General features: G+C 63.3%; 1 protein-coding gene across 1 annotated transcript in view; it reads left to right on the plus strand.

Annotated features, from left to right (window-relative positions):
- KIFC2 (kinesin family member C2) overlaps positions 1 to 16,258 on the plus strand; it is a 31,752-nt gene extending 15,494 nt beyond the window's left edge. The window contains exons 5-19 of the mRNA XM_074946709.1: positions 1,296 to 1,492; positions 1,954 to 2,019; positions 2,858 to 2,995; positions 4,220 to 4,416; positions 4,969 to 5,073; positions 5,452 to 5,657; positions 5,950 to 6,080; positions 6,291 to 6,402; positions 7,806 to 7,987; positions 10,254 to 10,358; positions 10,835 to 10,965; positions 12,104 to 12,227; positions 12,541 to 12,670; positions 15,371 to 15,600; positions 16,081 to 16,258. Coding sequence (XP_074802810.1) covers positions 1,296 to 1,492; positions 1,954 to 2,019; positions 2,858 to 2,995; positions 4,220 to 4,416; positions 4,969 to 5,073; positions 5,452 to 5,657; positions 5,950 to 6,080; positions 6,291 to 6,402; positions 7,806 to 7,987; positions 10,254 to 10,358; positions 10,835 to 10,965; positions 12,104 to 12,227; positions 12,541 to 12,670; positions 15,371 to 15,600; positions 16,081 to 16,206 — 2,180 coding nt within the window. The 3' untranslated portion in view covers positions 16,207 to 16,258. The remainder of the gene's footprint in view (positions 1 to 1,295; positions 1,493 to 1,953; positions 2,020 to 2,857; positions 2,996 to 4,219; positions 4,417 to 4,968; positions 5,074 to 5,451; positions 5,658 to 5,949; positions 6,081 to 6,290; positions 6,403 to 7,805; positions 7,988 to 10,253; positions 10,359 to 10,834; positions 10,966 to 12,103; positions 12,228 to 12,540; positions 12,671 to 15,370; positions 15,601 to 16,080) is intronic.
- Positions 16,259 to 16,605: the final 347 nt, after the last annotated feature.

Raw genomic sequence — 16,605 nt, forward strand, 5'->3', positions numbered from 1 at the left:
CACCATCCAACACACTCATCCATCTGCCCAACCATCCAACATACCCATCCATCCACCTGTCACGGGGTCCCTGGGCGATGCTCTGGAACTGCTCCCCATGAAGCCAGGCAGGACTCTGGGGAAGTCTCCTTTCTGTGAGCAGCCTGTCTGCAGGACACACAGCTCACACAGCTTCCACCTTCCTGGGTCTGACCTCGGAGCATTCAGCATCCTCTGCCCCTCTGTGCACTTCCCACAGCGAGTCCGCCCCCCAACTTCGCAGTCAGACGTGACTCTCAGCCAGCCAGTAAAACAAAAGGTTTATTAGATGACAGGAACACGGTCTAAAACAGAGCTTGCAGGTGCAGAGAACAGGACCCCTCAGCTGGGTCCATTTTGGGGGGCCGTGAGCCAGACAACCACGTCTGCCCTTCACTCCATGTCCCAGCCAGCCCCAAACTGAAACTCCCTCCAGCCCCTCCTCCTCTGGGCTTTGTCCCTTTCCCGGGCCAGGAGGTCACCTGATTCCTTTGTTCTCCAACCCTTTAGCTCTCACCTTGCAGGGGGAAAGGGCCAGGCCATCAGTGGCCAGGAAACAGGGTGTCGGCCATTCTCTGTGTCCAGGGTCCTGCACACACCTGCCCTCTAGGGCTCTGCAATGATCATACACCCTTATCCCACCCCCTAGATACTTAAGAACTGCATAGGGGAAACTGAGGCACCCCCACACTATTCAGAGGAAATATTAAGAACAGTCCCTCTTTGTCACACCATCCAACACACTCAGCCATCTGCCCATCCAACACAACCAACCATCCATTCAACACACACATCCATCTGCCCATCCATCCATCCATCCATCCATCCATCCATCCATCCATCCATCCATCCATCCATCCCTCACATCCACCTGTCCATCCAACACACCATCCATCCATCCACCTGTCCACCCAACAAACTCATCCATTTGCACATCCAACAGACTCATCCATTTACCCATGCAATGCACCCACTCATTCATCCACCTATCCAACATTCACCCACCCGTCCATCCAACATGACCATCCATCCATGCAATACACTCATCCATCTACCCACCCATATAAAATACTTGTCCAACCCCTGACACATCCATTCCCCCCCCCCCGACACATACCCGCCTGCCCCTCACTGAGCGGAGGGTGAGTCTGTCTCCAGGCTGATTCTATGGTGGGATGCATCCCCCCATCCCCCTCGTCCCTTCCCCAGATGGCCCACCTAGTTCTGTGCCCACATGGATGTCCTAGGAGTGACTGCATATGTCCCCCTCTCCCCAGGTATGAAGCCGCCCTCCGCTTGCCCCCTGTCCCCGTGTCCGCCCGTGACCCCTGTGGGCGTGCACCGGCTGGTGGAGTCCATCAGTGCCCTGCAGGGAGAGAGGAACAAGCTGCTGGAGGAGATCACGGGCCTGAGGCAGCAGCTGGAAGAAGGGGAGAAGGAGAAGCAGCAGCTGGCAGGGAGCTTCGACCTGCAGGTGAGAACCAGGGGCCGCGCTGCTGGTAGAGCCTTGGCAGGTAGGAGCACCAATGGGAATGATGCTCTTGCTGAGGAGAGGCTGGCGGGGCCCACAGCAAAGCCCCAGGAAGGGGAGAAGACCCCGAGGATGGAGATGACTCCACAGGTGGGATCTCTGCTTGCAGGGCCTTGCAGGGCAGGGATGGATGAGTCCCTGGGGAACCAGGGCAAGAACCCAGCCCTTCAGCGCCCCTGAGCTATAGGGGAACCCCCGCTAGCAGGCACCGGCCTCATCCTTACAGCACTCTGGGCCATGTGGGGCACTGGGCTCACCCCCGCCAGCCAGCCCCTTATGCCCTGGGGCTGTCCCTGCCCTAACTGCGCCCCTCCATCGGCAGCGCCCCTGTCTTTGGGGAGGGGGCCGTGGCACGCAGCCCCTGGGGAGGGAGGGGCCTGATGCCTGGTGTGTCCTTCTGCTAGGTCCAAGAGCTGAAGCAGCAGATTGAGGAGCGAGAGGAGGAGCTGACACGGCTGCGCACGGGGATGGTGAGGAGAAAGACATCCCCACCCCAGCCCCGTCCCCTCTGCCTCCTCCCCCCATCCCCTCTGCCTCCTCCCCCTAGGTCTGTCCCCTCTGCCCCCCTACTTTAGTCCCCCACCCCAATCCCCCATCCCCTGTGCCTCCTCCCCGCACTCCACTCCGTAGGCCTGTTCCTTCTGCTCCCCCCCACTGCATCCCCACATCCCCTCTGCTGCCCCCCACTGCAGCCCCTCCACACCTGTCCCTTTGCCCCCCACTGCATCTGCCCCCAGCCCCATGTCCCCCCACTGTACCGCCTAGGCTTGTTCCTTCTGCCCCCCCCACTTTATCCCCCCCACCCCCTATTGTCTCTGCCCTCTCCCCCACTGCCTCCTTTACAGGCCTATCCCTTCTCCTGCCCCCCAGGGTGTGGGAGGAAGAATGTGGTGGGGAGGAAGATGAGAGAAGCGGGGGGGGGCGCCCCAGGATAGCAAAGCTGGCAGCTGCTGTGGGGGCACTGTGTGTGTGTGTGGGGGGGCCGAGGCTCCCGGGGGCAGTGGCAGTGGGGAGGGGGAGTGCCGAGGCTCCTGGGAGCAGTGTGTGTGTGGGGGGGCAGTGTGTGTGTGTGGGGGGCAGTGTGTGTGGGGGCAGTGGGGGGGCACTGAGGCTCCTGGGGGCAGCGTGTGGGATTGGTGCCAAGGCTCCCGTGGGCAGTGTGGGGAGGGGGCGCTGATGCTCCTGGGGGCAGTGTGGGGGGGCTGCCGAGGCTCCTGGGGGCAGTGGGGGGAGGCTGCCGAGGCTCCCGGGGGCAGTGGCGGGGGGCTGCCGAGGCTTCGAGCTCCCCGGCCCCGCTTTTCCTTCCAGGGGGTGACGGATTCGGAGAAGCGGATCCACAACCTGACGGTGGAGAATGAGGGGCTGAAGCAGAGTCTCAGCGTCACCCAGGGGCTCCTGCAGCAGCTGGCGACTGTGTCTGCCCAGCCCTCTGCCACACTGGCCAAGGTGACCCACTGCCCCCCCGTCCCCCCTGTGCCCAGCCCTCTGCCACGCTGGCCAAGGTGACCCACTGCCCCCCCCCGTCGCTGACCCCTAGAGCCCCCTCCCCGTGTCCAGCCCTCTGCCACCCCGGCCAAAGTGACCCACTGCCCCCCCCATGCCCAGCCCTCTGCCACGCTGGCCAAGGTGACCCACTGCCCCCCTGCCCCCCCTGTGCTTAGCCCTCTGCCATGTTGGCCAAGGTGACCCACTGCCCCCCCCGCCCCACCCCCACCCCCCTCGCTGACCCCCTAGAGCCCCCTCCCCATTCCCAGCCCTCTGCCATGCTGGCCAAGGTGACCCACTGCCCCCCCACCCCCTGTGCCCAGCCCTCTTGCCACGCTGGCCAAGGTGACCCACTGCCCCCCCTGTGCCCAGCCTCTGCCATGCTGGCCAAGGTGAGCCTCTGCCACGCTGGCCAAGGTGAGTGGGGCCCATCAAGCCCCCTGTCACTGACCCAGTGCCCTGCCCAGCCCCCCTGACCCCTCATCGCTGACCCCTGGAGCCCACCTCCGTGCCCAGCTCTCTGCCACACTGGCCAAGGTGACCCAGTACCCTGCCCCGCCCAGCCCCCCCGTTGCTGACCCCTAGAGCCCGCCCCATGCCCAGCCCTCTGCCACGCTGGCCAAGGTGAGCAGGCCTCTGTTGCTGACCCAGTGCCCTGCCCCTACCCAGCCCCCCCGTCACTGACCCAGCGCCCAGGCCCCACCCAGGCCCCGCATCGCTGACCCCTAGATCCCCCCCATGCCCAGCCCCCACATCACTGACCCAGAGCCTTGTCCCTGCCCAGCCCCTGCGTCACTGACCCCTAGAGATCCCTCCCCCCACCCCGTACCCAGCCCTCTGCCACGCTGGCCAAGGTGAGCGGGGCCCCTGTTGCTGACCCAGAGTCCTACTCCCACCCAACCCCCATGTCACTGACCCCTACAGCCTCCCCGCCCAGCCCCCCCATCACTCACCCCTAGATCCCTGCCCCCCCATCCGGCCCCCGTGTCACTGACTGCTAGAGTCCCCCTATGCCCAGCCCCCCCATCACTACCACTATGGGATGCAGGACCCTGAGCTCCAAAGACCCGCTCCAGGCTGGCGCCCCCTCTGTTCACACACACGCACTGCGCCGGGAGATCCGGCCAGGTAGGTCCCCGAGGAGCCTCCTGGCACGTAACCACGACCTGCCCCCGGCCCCTCCAGGAGAACGAGGGCCTGAGGTCGAGGGTGCAGCACCTGGAGACGTCCCTGCAGCAGAAGGTGGAGGAGCTGGTGCGCCTGGAGGGCAGGTCAGCGCCGTGCAGTGGCGGAAGGAGCAGGAGGTGCACAGGCTGGACGAGCAGATACAGGAGCTGCAGCTCGCGCTGGAGACCCAGCAGAACCGGCCCCCTGATGTACAGGTGAGCCCAGCTCAGGGCCTGCCTCTCGGGGCCGCAGTTTGCCTCTGTGGCCTCTAGAGGGCAGGCGCAGCCTCTTGCTCTCACACATGTGCACACAGGTCTGATTGCCCCAGCAGGGGGCAGTCACACACACCCACACACACCCACACACACACGGGTCTGATTCCCCCAGCAGGGATAGTGACACACACACACAGAAACATGGGTCCGATTCCCCCAGCAGGGGGCAGTCACACACACACACACCCACACACACACGGGTCTGAGTCCCCCAGCAGGGATAGTGACACACACAGACACATGGGTCCGATTCCCCCAGCAGGGGTGGTGACACACACATACATGCATGGCAGTGACACAAACACACACTTACACACAGCAGGGGGCAGTGACACCCACCCACCCACAGGGCAGTGACACACGCACACGTACAGGTCTGATTCCCCCAGCAGGGGGCAGTGACGCCCCCACTCCCCAGCCCCTCACAGCGTCCGTTTCACGTCTCTAGTATGTGACCCAGACGGTGGAGGTGGAGTCCCCCACGACCCTGAGGTCTCTGGTGGAGGCCGAGGAGCGGAACCGGGGGCTGCTGGAGCAGCTCTCCAGCCAGGGGGAGCGGTGCCAGCGGCTGGCGGAGCAGCTGCAAGGCTCGGGGAGGTGGGACTGCTGGGCTGCGAGACAAGGTGAGGAGAGCAGCACTGTTGACAGGGTGGGTGGGATTCAAACTCGTGCCCTCGCAGGCAGAATACCGCGGTCCATGGCTCCTCGCTCCTTTGCTGAGAGCCGCATCCCCTGACATAGAGACCCCTCCCTGGGGGTGGCCATTGGGCACGGGAGGGTAGCCCAGCCTTGCATTCCAGTAGCCCAGACCCTACGAAAGAGGGGGCAGGTCCCCGGGGCCCAGGCACGGCAGGTGGAGGTGGGGAATGGAGCTGCTCCATCCAGCCCCCAGAGCAGGCGCTCACCTGTGGAGGGACCGACCTCCCCCCAGGCCATAGCCAGGAGCCCCGTCCCTCACTCATGTGACCCCCACAGCCCCTGGGGAGGGCCAGAGGAGCCCTCCCTGGTGACCCGAGGGTCTCCCCACCTGCAGATCTCTGCCTACGAGTGCGAGATCACCAAGCTGCGGGAGGAGCTGCTGCGGGAGATCAGCCACCTGGAAGCACAGAAGGAGGAGGCCGTCAAGGAGGCCTCGGAGTGCTCGGAGCAGCACCTGGAGCAGCTCCGCGAGCAGCTGACAGGTACCACAGGCCTGGGGAGGGGCTGGGGAAGCGTCTCCGAAAGCCCCTGGTCAGGAGGGGATCCTGAGCCGTGAGCGCACAGCGCTAGTGCCCCGGCGCAGATCCCTGCTGGGAGCAGATCCTGGCGCTGCCTCCCGGGGAGCCGATCCCTGGGGAGTGGATCCCCTGCGCTCAATGGGAGCAGATTCCAGCCCTGCGGAGTGGATCCCTGTGTGGGGCAGGGGTGGGGGGCATGGACTAGCTAGGGCCTGTTTCTGAGGGCAGCTGCCCCCGGTCTCTGCTCCCCTGGCAGGTGTCCAGAGGCGCCTGGCCACGCTGCAGCCCATCCTCAAGGGCATGAAAACCAGCTACTCCAGCCTGCGCAGCCAGGTGCGTGACTTCTCCGAGTTCTACGAGGCGGCCATCCGGGAGGCCAGGAGACAGGTGAGGCTGGGGAGGCTGCTGGGGGACAGCCCGTCGGGGAGAAGCGGGGCTCGCCCACGGGGAATGGAGGGGGCAGGGGAGGCCCGTCCAGGGGAAGGGGGCAGTTGCTCCTGGGCCCCCAGCCTCCTCCCCCAACACCAGCGGCGCTGGGCGCTCAGGCTGGCTCTCTGCGCGGGGCCCGGCGGGGGCTGAGTGTCCCTGTCCCCCTAGATGTGCTCGGCCGCCAGCGAGGCGTCGGAGGCCAGCCGGGACCTGCAGCGGAAATACCAGCGCGAGGTGCTGCTGCGCAAAAAGTACCACGCCCAGCTGGTGGAGCTGAAAGGTGCGAAGGGCTGGGGGAGGGTGGCAGGGGGTGGATTCAGTGCGGGGGCCACGGGCGGGGCTGGATGGGCCCCGCGCCCCACCCAGCAGAGGCCCCAGGGTGCCTGGGGCGGCAGGTGGCTCTCCTGGGTTGGCTCAGTCCAGAGCCGAGCATGGGGGGTGTGGCAGGCGGGAAAGGGTTAACTGGCTCTCAGGTGTCACCACCTGCCTGCTGGGTCACTGAGCAGCCAATGACAGCTTGGCACGACTACCTCTTGTGTTTCATTGGCTGAGCAGCTGTGTGGGAGGAGCCAAGGCGTTCCTGCTCCGCCTCCTGCTCCTGCAGTTCACATTGAGCTGGGTTCAGCCCCAGTGGAAACCAGGTGTGGTCCTGGCTCCGGGCCACCAGGACCCTGTGACCCGCCCCCAGCCAGCCCAGGGCTCGGGCACCTGCGCTGACCCCCAGAGCCCCCGGCCTATGCCCAGGGCTCGGGCACCTGCATCTGTCCCTGGAGCCCGCCCTGCCCAGGCCCACACCCGGGGGCTGAGCTGGGACCTCCAGCCACAGAAGCCTCTTTAGACGTCCCTTCCGATGGGTCCGGGCCAGGACAGATGCTTTGAGGAGCCAGGGCTGCACCCTGGCGGTGACGGGAGCATACCCCGGGTGTGGGGGCAGAGCTCCGAAGAAGGCAGTGCCCACTGGGCTGGGACCCAAGGGTCCCCCAGTGAGCCATTAAGAGACTTAGCTGCCAATGGAGAGCCCTCCCCAAATACCGGAGACCCTAGACTTGCTCTCCCCTGGCTCCTGCGCCCCCTCCCAGCCTGTGTGTGGCTGCAGCCTGGGGGAGTGGGCCGATGGGGAAGAGCGGGGGCAGGTTTGCAGGCAGGTCACTGCCTGGTCTCTGGGGCAGCTCAGGCCTTGGCGCTGCTGGTGGGTCCCACCTTGCCATGGTGCCGCTCGGGCTCTGCCCAGGGCGGGAGTGCTCCTCGCCCACTTCCAGCGTGCCCTGCTCCCCACAGCCATGGCTCAGGGCGCTGGGCAGGGACAGGATCAACTGTGTTCCCCTCCGCAGTGGGACAGCGCCCTCCCCAGGCCGCCCTGGCTCAGTACTGGCTTCTGCCCTGCGCAGGGAGCAGCTGGCTCGGAGAACTCGCTGTGGGGTCCCACAGGGCTGGCTTCGGCCCTGGCTGCAGGGTGAGCCTGTCGGCGGGTGGCTCTAGGGGCGGTGGGTAGGGGTCTCAGCCTGGCTTCTCATGGGCCAGGCATCCATTGGCACTGATTGGCCAGGGGCTGGCTGGGCCATGGAGCCTGAGGGCGCCAGGCAGGGCTGAGGGCAGCGTGGCAGGCCCCTGGCTGTCCCGTGTAGAGGACTCCAGTTTCCAGGGCCCCGCAGAGCCCCCGTGACCCTGCGTCTCTGCCCCCAGGGAACATCCGGGTGCTGTGCCGGCTGAAGCCGGTGACGGAGGTGGACCAGCAGGAGGGGGAGGTGAGCACGGCCGTCAGCACGGAGCCCGGCAGTGACAGCAGCGTCACCGCCCGCTACAAGGGCAAGGAGAGGACCTTCGAGCTGGACAAGGTCTTCCTGCCGGAGGCCACGCAGGAGGAGGTGACCCACTGCCCGACTCCCTCACGCCCCGCCACGCCCCATCCCCTCTGTGCCAGCCTGGGCACCCCGGCTCGGCCACCCTCCTGCCCCGAACCCCGGGTGATGCCGGCCATGAGCCGGGGGCCCAGGTGCCACCCAAGCCCCTGGCAGTCAGGGCCCCCGGGGGCATTCTGGCAGCGCAGACTGGTGGCAGGACTGGGTCTGAGCCACCCCCTGCCTGTTTCTCAGACTCGCGCCATGCCTGGGGACTCGGTGCCCTGGCTGGGCCCACGGGCATCTATACCTCAGAGCTGTGGCCCCCCAGGCCGGCGTGGGGGAGATGGGAGGGGTGGCTCTCAAGGCAGCATCTGCAGCCAGACACTTAGCTCTCCCTTCCCCTCATTGTGCCCGTGCCAGGGGTGCTGCGCCCCTTGGCCATGTCAGTGCTGGTCTCCGCCCCGGACTGGGAGGCACAGCGCTCGTGTGACTCAGCCGAAGGGCCGTCCCCTGGCAGCTGCGGGGGCAGCAGCAGCCCAGCGATTGGGGCAGTTGTATGGGTGTGGGGAGGGCCCCCTGGATGGGCTGCATTACCAGGAGCCCCTCCATAGAGCTGCCATGTGGCCAGCAGGCCCCCCAGGGAGCTGCACTGCCTGGCAACTCTTGGGAATGAGGGAGGGCAGGCCGGGGCATGTGCCCCACTCCATCCCCACCTTCCTCACATCTGCACTGTGATGGTATGGGGGCGATGGCTGTGCCCCCCATGCTTGCCAGGGGAGCAGAGCCTGGAGCGGTCCAGAATGCTGTGGGGAAGGGAATGGAGCTGGGATATAGTGTCCTGGAACCTGGGGAGATGGAGCCTCCTGGAATGCTGGAGGGGCTTGGGGGACTCCAGAACGCTGCGGGGGAGGGGAGGGAGTTCCAGGGTGCAGGGAGGTGCAGCGTTCTAGAGGAACCAGGGAAGTGAGACAGGCAGAAGGGGGAAAAGCATTCTAGAAAATGGAGCATGTCAGAGCAGTGCTGGCACTGGAGAGCAGCGGAGGAGGAGGAGGGAGATTCTAGACCACTGGGCAGGCTGTGTTCCAGAACAGTAAGCCTTGCCAGTGTTCTAGATCAGCGCACAGGGCAGGTTGTTCTAGACCAGGGTGCGGGGTGGAGCGTTCTAGCATGGTCTGTGTAGGGCACTCTAGGACAGCATGCCTTTGTGAGTGTTCTGCAAGGAGACACATGCTGTAGTGTTCTAGATCCGTGCATCGCATGGTGTTCTAAAATGGCACACAAAGGTGGCCTATAGAGCTCTAGAATAAGATAGGTTATTTGTGCTCTAGGTGAGCATTTATGGCCCAAATGTTCTAGAGAATTGTCTTGGGAAGGTGGGACATTCTAGGATGGTTAACAGAGGGTTGCAAAATGCCACGTGGGTTATAGTGTTCTAAGTAAATGGAAATATGGCACATTCTAGATCGATGTGTGGAACATTCTAGATTTGAAGTGCAAGGGTATGGTGTCCTAAAACAGCATGTGGGGGTGATGTGGAGTGTTCTACAATGACATGTGAGCGGTGTGTTGATGGACTGTTCTAGAGCTCTCTCTGTGTGTGTATGGACTGGTCTAGAGTGGTATGTGGCCTGACAGTTCTAGAGGTGTGTGGGGGGTGGAGATGGACTGTTCTAGAGCTCTCTCGCTCCCTGAGTGTGTGGGTGGATTGTTCTAGAGCAGTGTGCAGCTAGACTGCTCTAGAGTCACTTGTGGTCTGTTCTAGAGCTCGGTGTGCCTGTGCGGTGGGCTGTTCTAGAGCTCGGTGTGCAACTCGACTGTCCTAGAGCCGTTAGCGGTCTGTTCTAGAGCGGCATGCAGGGGATCGTGTTCTAAGACGGCGTGTGGTGGTGCTCCGTGGTCTGGCAGAGCGTGCTGGGGCCCATCGCCGCGGGGGAGCTCTGGGCACTGCCTCCCCCTGTGGAGGGCTCGTTAATTCTGCGCTGACCTTTCCACCTGGTGCTTTGTGACCCCTTGATCCCCAGGTGCCTAGCCAGGGACAGGACCCTGGAGCTCCTCCCGGACCGCCAGAGCCATGATTGCCAGGGTCACAGGTAACTGGCTTTCCTCCCGCACGACCGGCAGCCTCAGCCCCCAGCACTCACCCCGCCTGCTCAGGGCACCCCCTGCACTGCATCCCTTCCCCCACAGCTCTGCTAGCTGTCACCCACACTGCAGAACCTGCACCCCACACCGGGACACGGGTCCCTCGGCCCCCTGCTGATGCCCACCTGTTTGTCTGCCTCCCGCTCAGGTGTTCCTGGAGATCGAGCCCCTGGTCCTGTCCTGTCTGGATGGCTACAACGTGTGTATCTTTGCCTACGGGCAGACTGGCTCGGGGAAGACGTACACCATGGAGGTAAGCAGCAGGGCCATGGGGCTGAGGAAGGGGCCAGTCTGGGTTCTGCCCCACTTAGCCCCACAGGTTCCAGGAAGGGCTGACACTGGGGTGGGGGAATGGAGGGACCCTGCTCTGCATCCCAGGCCTAGAGCCCTCCTGGGACGTGGGAATCCGGCTTCCCCCCAGACAGTCTCCCGCTCTCGGGAGCTGGGATCTGTCTCTCTGCCCTTGGGAAGGAGGGCGTCGTCTGTGGGCGTCCTGCCGGTGTGAGGGCGTTTGGAGCCACCTGGAAGCATGGGGCTCAGTGCAGGGGATCCCGACCTGCACACTCCTACACACGGGTACACACGCATGTGCCAAGGGGCTGTGACGCGCACGGACAGACCCACACACGCCTCCACGTTGATGGGACTCTGAGGGGGCCTAGGCTGCCCCTGAAGCCCCCACCACTGTGCTGGGCGGAAGGCTGAGGCCCTGTCTCTGTCTGGCTCCAGGGCGTCCCCGAGGACCCTGGCATAAACCAGCGGGCGCTGCAGGCCCTGTACCGGGAGATGGAGGCCAGGGAGGGGCTGTGGAAGTATTCCGTGAGCCTCAGCGTGGTGGAGATCTACAACGAGGTGATCCGGTAAGAGGGGGCCGGGGGAAGGGGCCTGCCCTACGCACCGCAGAACCTTCCCCTCACCCTGCTGCACAGGCTGGGCACCGCGCTGCCCTGCCGGGCAGGGTCTGACCAAAGGACCTGCCCAGCACTCTACAGTGACCCCAATACCCAGCATGGGACTAGGGGGCGCCGTGCTGGGACAGGGGGAGGGGGCGCAGTAGGGGGCGCTCTCAGCACTGATTGACAGGACCCCAGAGCGCGCTAGGGGGCGCCGTGCTGCAGGGGGCGCTCTCGGCTCTGACTGACAGGACCCCAGAGCGCGCTGGGGGCGCCGTGCTGCAGGGGGCGCTCTCGGCACTGACTGACAGGACCCCAGAGCGCGCTAGGGGGCGCCGTGCTGCAGGGGCGGCTCTCGGCTCTGATTGACAGGACCCCAGAGCGCGCTAGGGGGCGCCATGCTGCAGGGGGCGCTCTCGGCACTGATTGACAGGACCCCAGAGCGCACTAGGGGGCGCCGTGCTGCAGGGGGCGCTCTCGGCTCTGACTGACAGGACCCCAGAGCGCGCTAGGGGGCGCCGTGCTGCAGGGGCCGCTCTCGGCACTCATTGGCAGGACCTGAGAGCGCACTAGGGAGTGCCGTGCTGCAGGGGGCGCTCTCGGCTCTGATTGACAGGACCCCAGCGCGCGCTAGGGGGCGCCGTGCTGCAGGGGGCGCTCTCGGCTCTGATTGACAGGACCGCAGAGCGCACTAGGGGGCACTGTGCTGCCGGATTTGCAGATTTAAGCTGAAACATAAAACTAGGTCCTGAGTAAATCCCAGCTCAGATGAATCAATGCTGCCTCTGTAAATCCTCCTGTTGATTTCAGTTGGATCCAGGATTCCTCTTCACTTGTTCTAAGCTGCTGTTCAGAGTGGCTGTACAGGCCTGCTCCAGAGGTGGCTGCATTTCCATGGAGAGGGCAGTGATTGCTCTGTATGGTTTGTGAAGCACTTGATATTACCCAGCCCTAGGTCCTAGACTCCCCATGGCCCGTCCCCTTCCCTAGCATCCCTGTCTGCAGACTCAATACTGTCTCAACCCGCCCTGAGGGACCCAGAGCACCCAGGGACCGTCCTGGGCACGGGGACCCAGCCTGAGCCGATGTTGTCATCTCCCTGCAGGGATCTGCTTGGGAAGGAGCCGCAGGAGAAGCTGGACATCAAGCTGAACCCTGACGGGAGTGGGCAGCTCCATGTGCCGGGCCTGACCAGTGTGGAGGTGCAGGGGCTCCGGGAGATCCGAAAGGTACCAGGGGATGGGACAAAGCCACCCATGGCCTTCGGGTGCAGGAGGAGTGAGGGGCCGGGCATCTGAGTTATACTGGCAGGGGTGGAGCTAAGAGGGGCGGAGTCATGCTCATGAATTGGTGAAACCGGGTCCAGCCGCCCCCCTGCTTGCTCCCTTTGCTAGTGCCAGTGACTCAGGCCGGCGCTGCCCGGCAGCTTCGCCTAGCAGAGCGGGAGGTTCCCCGCGGCTGCCGCGTTTTGGAGGGTGGGGCTGGGGGCTGTGAGGTTCATTCCTGGTGGGTTCATTTCCTCGGCCTTTGGGTCTGTCTCAGATGCTGTCGCTGGGGAAGAGGAACCGGGCAACCTACTGCACTAACATGAACGAGCGCAGCTCCCGGTCCCACGCCCTGCTCACCATCACCATCACCGGCACCAACTGCAGCTCCGGGACCAAGACCTCAGGTACCCACTGCCGCGGGCCTGCGCCGCAATCCTCTCCTGGAGCCCCGGCCTGCTCTGCGTCGCCCCCTGCTGGCTGCTGCGCACAGAGGAGAGAAGCCCTGGGACAGCCTGGGGGCGGCAGAGCCACCCGAGTCTGACGGTCCACAGCGGCAGCTGATGGACAGGAGGCGAGGAAGAGGGCTGGGGGCTTTGGACGTCATGGTCAGTGCTGGGGACACTGATTCAGGATTTCTGGGGGGTGGGGGAGGAACTTGAGGCTTGGTGCTTGTGGGAGGTCCCTGAGCCTTCCTCCGGCCACCCCCACGCAGGGGCAGAGCTGTGGGGGGCAGAGGTCCCACGGAGGCTGCACTGAGGTCAGACCAGGCTTCTCAGGGACAAGGTGGGGTTCTTAGGCAGGAATGGCCGGCTGAGGAGGTGTCAAGTCGCCCGGGGCTCGCTCAGGGGAGGGTTGGCTCTGATTCCAGGGCAGTGACCGGACGTTGTTCCTGGCTGCCAGCCGGCCTGCACGGGTCTGTCTATGCTGCAGGGCCAAGGAGCTGTTCCTTGCGGGGTAGACGCTGGGACTCAGGCTGGAGCCTGGGCTCTGGGACCCTGCAATGGGCGAAGATCCCAAGGCCGAAGTTAAACATCCCTGTAGCGAGAGGCCGAGTCTGATAAGACAGGCCAGCTGTGGGTGTTTAATTGCAGTATAGGTATACCCTGTGAAACGAGTTGGCTGGGCCTCAGGCTGGGTCCCCATGGTTATGCCTCACCCTCTCAGAAGAACAGAAGAACGGCCAGACTGGGTCAGACCAATGGTCCATCTAGCCCAGTGTCCTGTCTGCCGACAGTGGCCAATGCCAGGTGCCCCAGAGGGAATTGAACAGAACAGGGAATCAAGTGAACCATCCCCTGTCTCCCATTCCCAGCTTCTGCAAACAGAGGCTCGGGACACCATCCCTGCCCGTCCTGGCTACTAGCCACTGATGGACCTATCCTCCATGAAGTTCTTTTTTGAACCCTGTTATAGTCTTGGCCTTCACAACAGCCTCTGGCAAGGAGTTCCACAGGTTGACTGTGCGTTGTGTGAAGCAATACTGCCTTTTGGTTGTTTTAAACCTACTGCCTATTAATTTCATTTGGTGGCCCCTGGTTCTTGTCTTATGAGAAGGAGTAAATAACACTTCCTTCTTTACTCTCTCCACACGAGTCACGATTTTATAGACCTCTGTCATATCCCCCCTTAGTCGTCTCTTTTCCAAGCTGAAAAGTCCCAGTCTTATTAATCTCTCCTCCTACAGAAGCTGTTCCAGACCCCTCGTCATTTTTGTTGCCCTTTTCTGAACCTTTTCCAATTCCAATAGATCTGTTTTGAGATGGGGTGACTACATCTGCACGCAGTATTCAAGGTGTGGGCGTACCATGGATTTATATAGAAGCAATAAGATATTTTCTGTCTTAGTATCGATCCCTTTCTTAATGATTCCCAACAGTCTGTTCGTTTTTTGGCTGCCGCTGCACAGTGAGTGGATGTTTTCAGAGAACTATCCACAGTGACTCCAAGATCTCTTTCTTGAGTGGTAACAGCTAATTTAGACCCCATCATTTTCTACGTCGAGTTGGGATTATGTTTTCCAGTGTGCAGTACTTTGCATTGATCAGCATTGATAAATGCAACTCTCAAATGTTCACCAAGAAGCCGCTGTTCTGGGGCTCTCCGGGCGAGCCGTGGAACCCCTACAGGGCAGGGCTAATGGGGTGGGGGGAGCTCGTCCTGGCACTGCCTGATCTGCACAGGGCTCCACCTGGTAGGGCCACCGACCCACTAATGCTGAATTCACACCGTGGCCCTCCTGCATCCAACTGCGCCCTTTAGCGATCAGTGCTCCAGAGACCTTGCACCCGGATCCTTGCCTGTCCCCTAGGCCATGGCTCATGCTGAGTCTTGCAGTAGCAGCTAGAGGCCGGAGGGGGGGTGTCCCCCTGTGCTTGGCGCTGGAAGTATGCACAGGAAACGACGGCCCCCCAGGGGCTGACAGGCTGAACACTCATCCCCTTGGCAGGGGCCCAACACTGCAGCCCTGTGCTAGGGCATGAGCCCCTGACAGTGAAATGGACGAGAAACAAGGTGGAACTGACCAGGCTGCTGTCCTTGTCCAAGTGACCGAGACCCAGGGAGGGAACCGCCAGCCTCCCACCTGCAGTCTCTGAACGCTTGGCCATGGTCAGCATCATGGGGGGTGGGGGGGGGGAAGGGTGTTTATTAACCACCCAGCATTAGGGCCACCCTTTTGCCCTAGGGTGCTGGCCTCTGTTTTCACAGCCACAACTCACGGCCCCATAATAGTCTGCGGGTGCAGTTCAGGTCGCTGGGTGATCAATGTACCAGGCTGTCCCCCAGGGCAGTGGCTTTTGTAGTCTGAATTGCAGACTCAGATTTATTACGGTTGGTGCAAAATTGTGCTCCTAGAATGGAGAGATCCCCGCTTGAAAATCTGGCTCTCCTCTCTTTGTGGGGCAGTGTTAGGTGTGGTTCGGTGCTGGGGGTCCAGTGCCAGCTGGAGGGGGAATGAGGGGATCTGGAGGGTGGGCAGGGAGGGGCTGTGGCTCCCCCAAGAGCACCCCACACCTGGCCCCTTCCTGGCAGACCCAGCCCTGCCTGGCTCCCCGGAGCCTGCCGCACAAAGCCCAGACTCTCTTCTTGTGTCTCCGGCACCCCAGGGAAGCTGAATCTGGTGGACCTGGCGGGTTCTGAGCGGGTCTGGAAGTCGGGGGCGCAGGGCGAGCGGCTGAAGGAAGCTCAGAACATTAACAAGTCCCTGCTGGCCCTGGGGGAGGTGATCCAGGCCCTCAGAGCCAAGCAGGGCCACGTGCCTTTCCGCAACTCCAAGCTCACCTATCTGCTGCAGGACTCCCTGGGCAAGGGCAACAAGACTGTAATGATGGTGCAGGTAGGTACCGCCGGGCCCGGGGCATGCTGGGGAATGGCCGCACTGCATGCTGGGGCTCCACAGGCCACATCTCCCGCGTGAGCTGCTGCACCCGAAATGCCTCATGGAAATTCGCCATTCTGTGGCAGAGAAAAGGGGGAATAACCGTTGTTGTTTGTGTAGGGCCTACATTATTTCACCCCATGCTGCTGCCTCTGGCCAGTAGGGAGAACGCTGCTGATTAACAGACTTCCCAGCCCAGGATGATACAGGGATCGCGGAGGGCTCGATTGGTTCCTGCTCGGCTGAGCAGCGGGGCCAGGTCGTCCCACCCCCGCACCCCCCACCGAGAGGGCGGCTCAGCACCCACGTCCATTATTACCGTGATGAGGGACCCCTGTGTGGGGGTAGGACTCTGGGGGATGGGGCCCGCTACCCCTTGGTGGTGAAAGCAGGTTATTTTAACCAGGCCGCCTTACTCCGTCCGTCTCTCCCCCCCAGATCTCGCTACTGGAGAAGAACGCGGGGGAGACCATGTGTTCCCTGAAGTTCGCCCAGCGCGTCTGCAAGGTGGAGCTGGGCCCAGCTTCCCGCAGGATCGACTCCTGGGGCCGGAGCGAGCTCTGAGCCCGCCTGGCCCCGTCCCCAGGCCCAAAATGCAGGCAGCAACCCCACCTCTCTCCAACTGTGGTACAGCAAGGAGGCACCGGGGCAGGGTAGGCAGGGGCCGTCAGCTGGGAGGGAGCAATCACATCCAACAGCCAGCGCATCCACGGGGCAATGGGGGCGTCTGGTCCCAGACACCAGGCTGCCGGTGGAGCCCTGGCCCTAAGCCCAGCAACAGGGCAGAGAAGCAGGGGAAGGGAAGGGCCTGGCCTGGGCTGACCGTGCTATGCTTGTTCCCTCTGCCCACTAGCGGGTACCCCAGCACACTGTCCCCAGCTCGGCAGCTGGGCTGTGATTTCCTCCAGCCATGGGGCCCCTCTCGGGCCAGACACCTGCCCTGAGCAGGGCCACTCTGGGCCC

The sequence above is a fragment of the Natator depressus genome, chromosome 2, assembly GCF_965152275.1.
Source record: "Natator depressus isolate rNatDep1 chromosome 2, rNatDep2.hap1, whole genome shotgun sequence".
Taxonomy (NCBI): Eukaryota; Metazoa; Chordata; order Testudines; family Cheloniidae; genus Natator; species Natator depressus.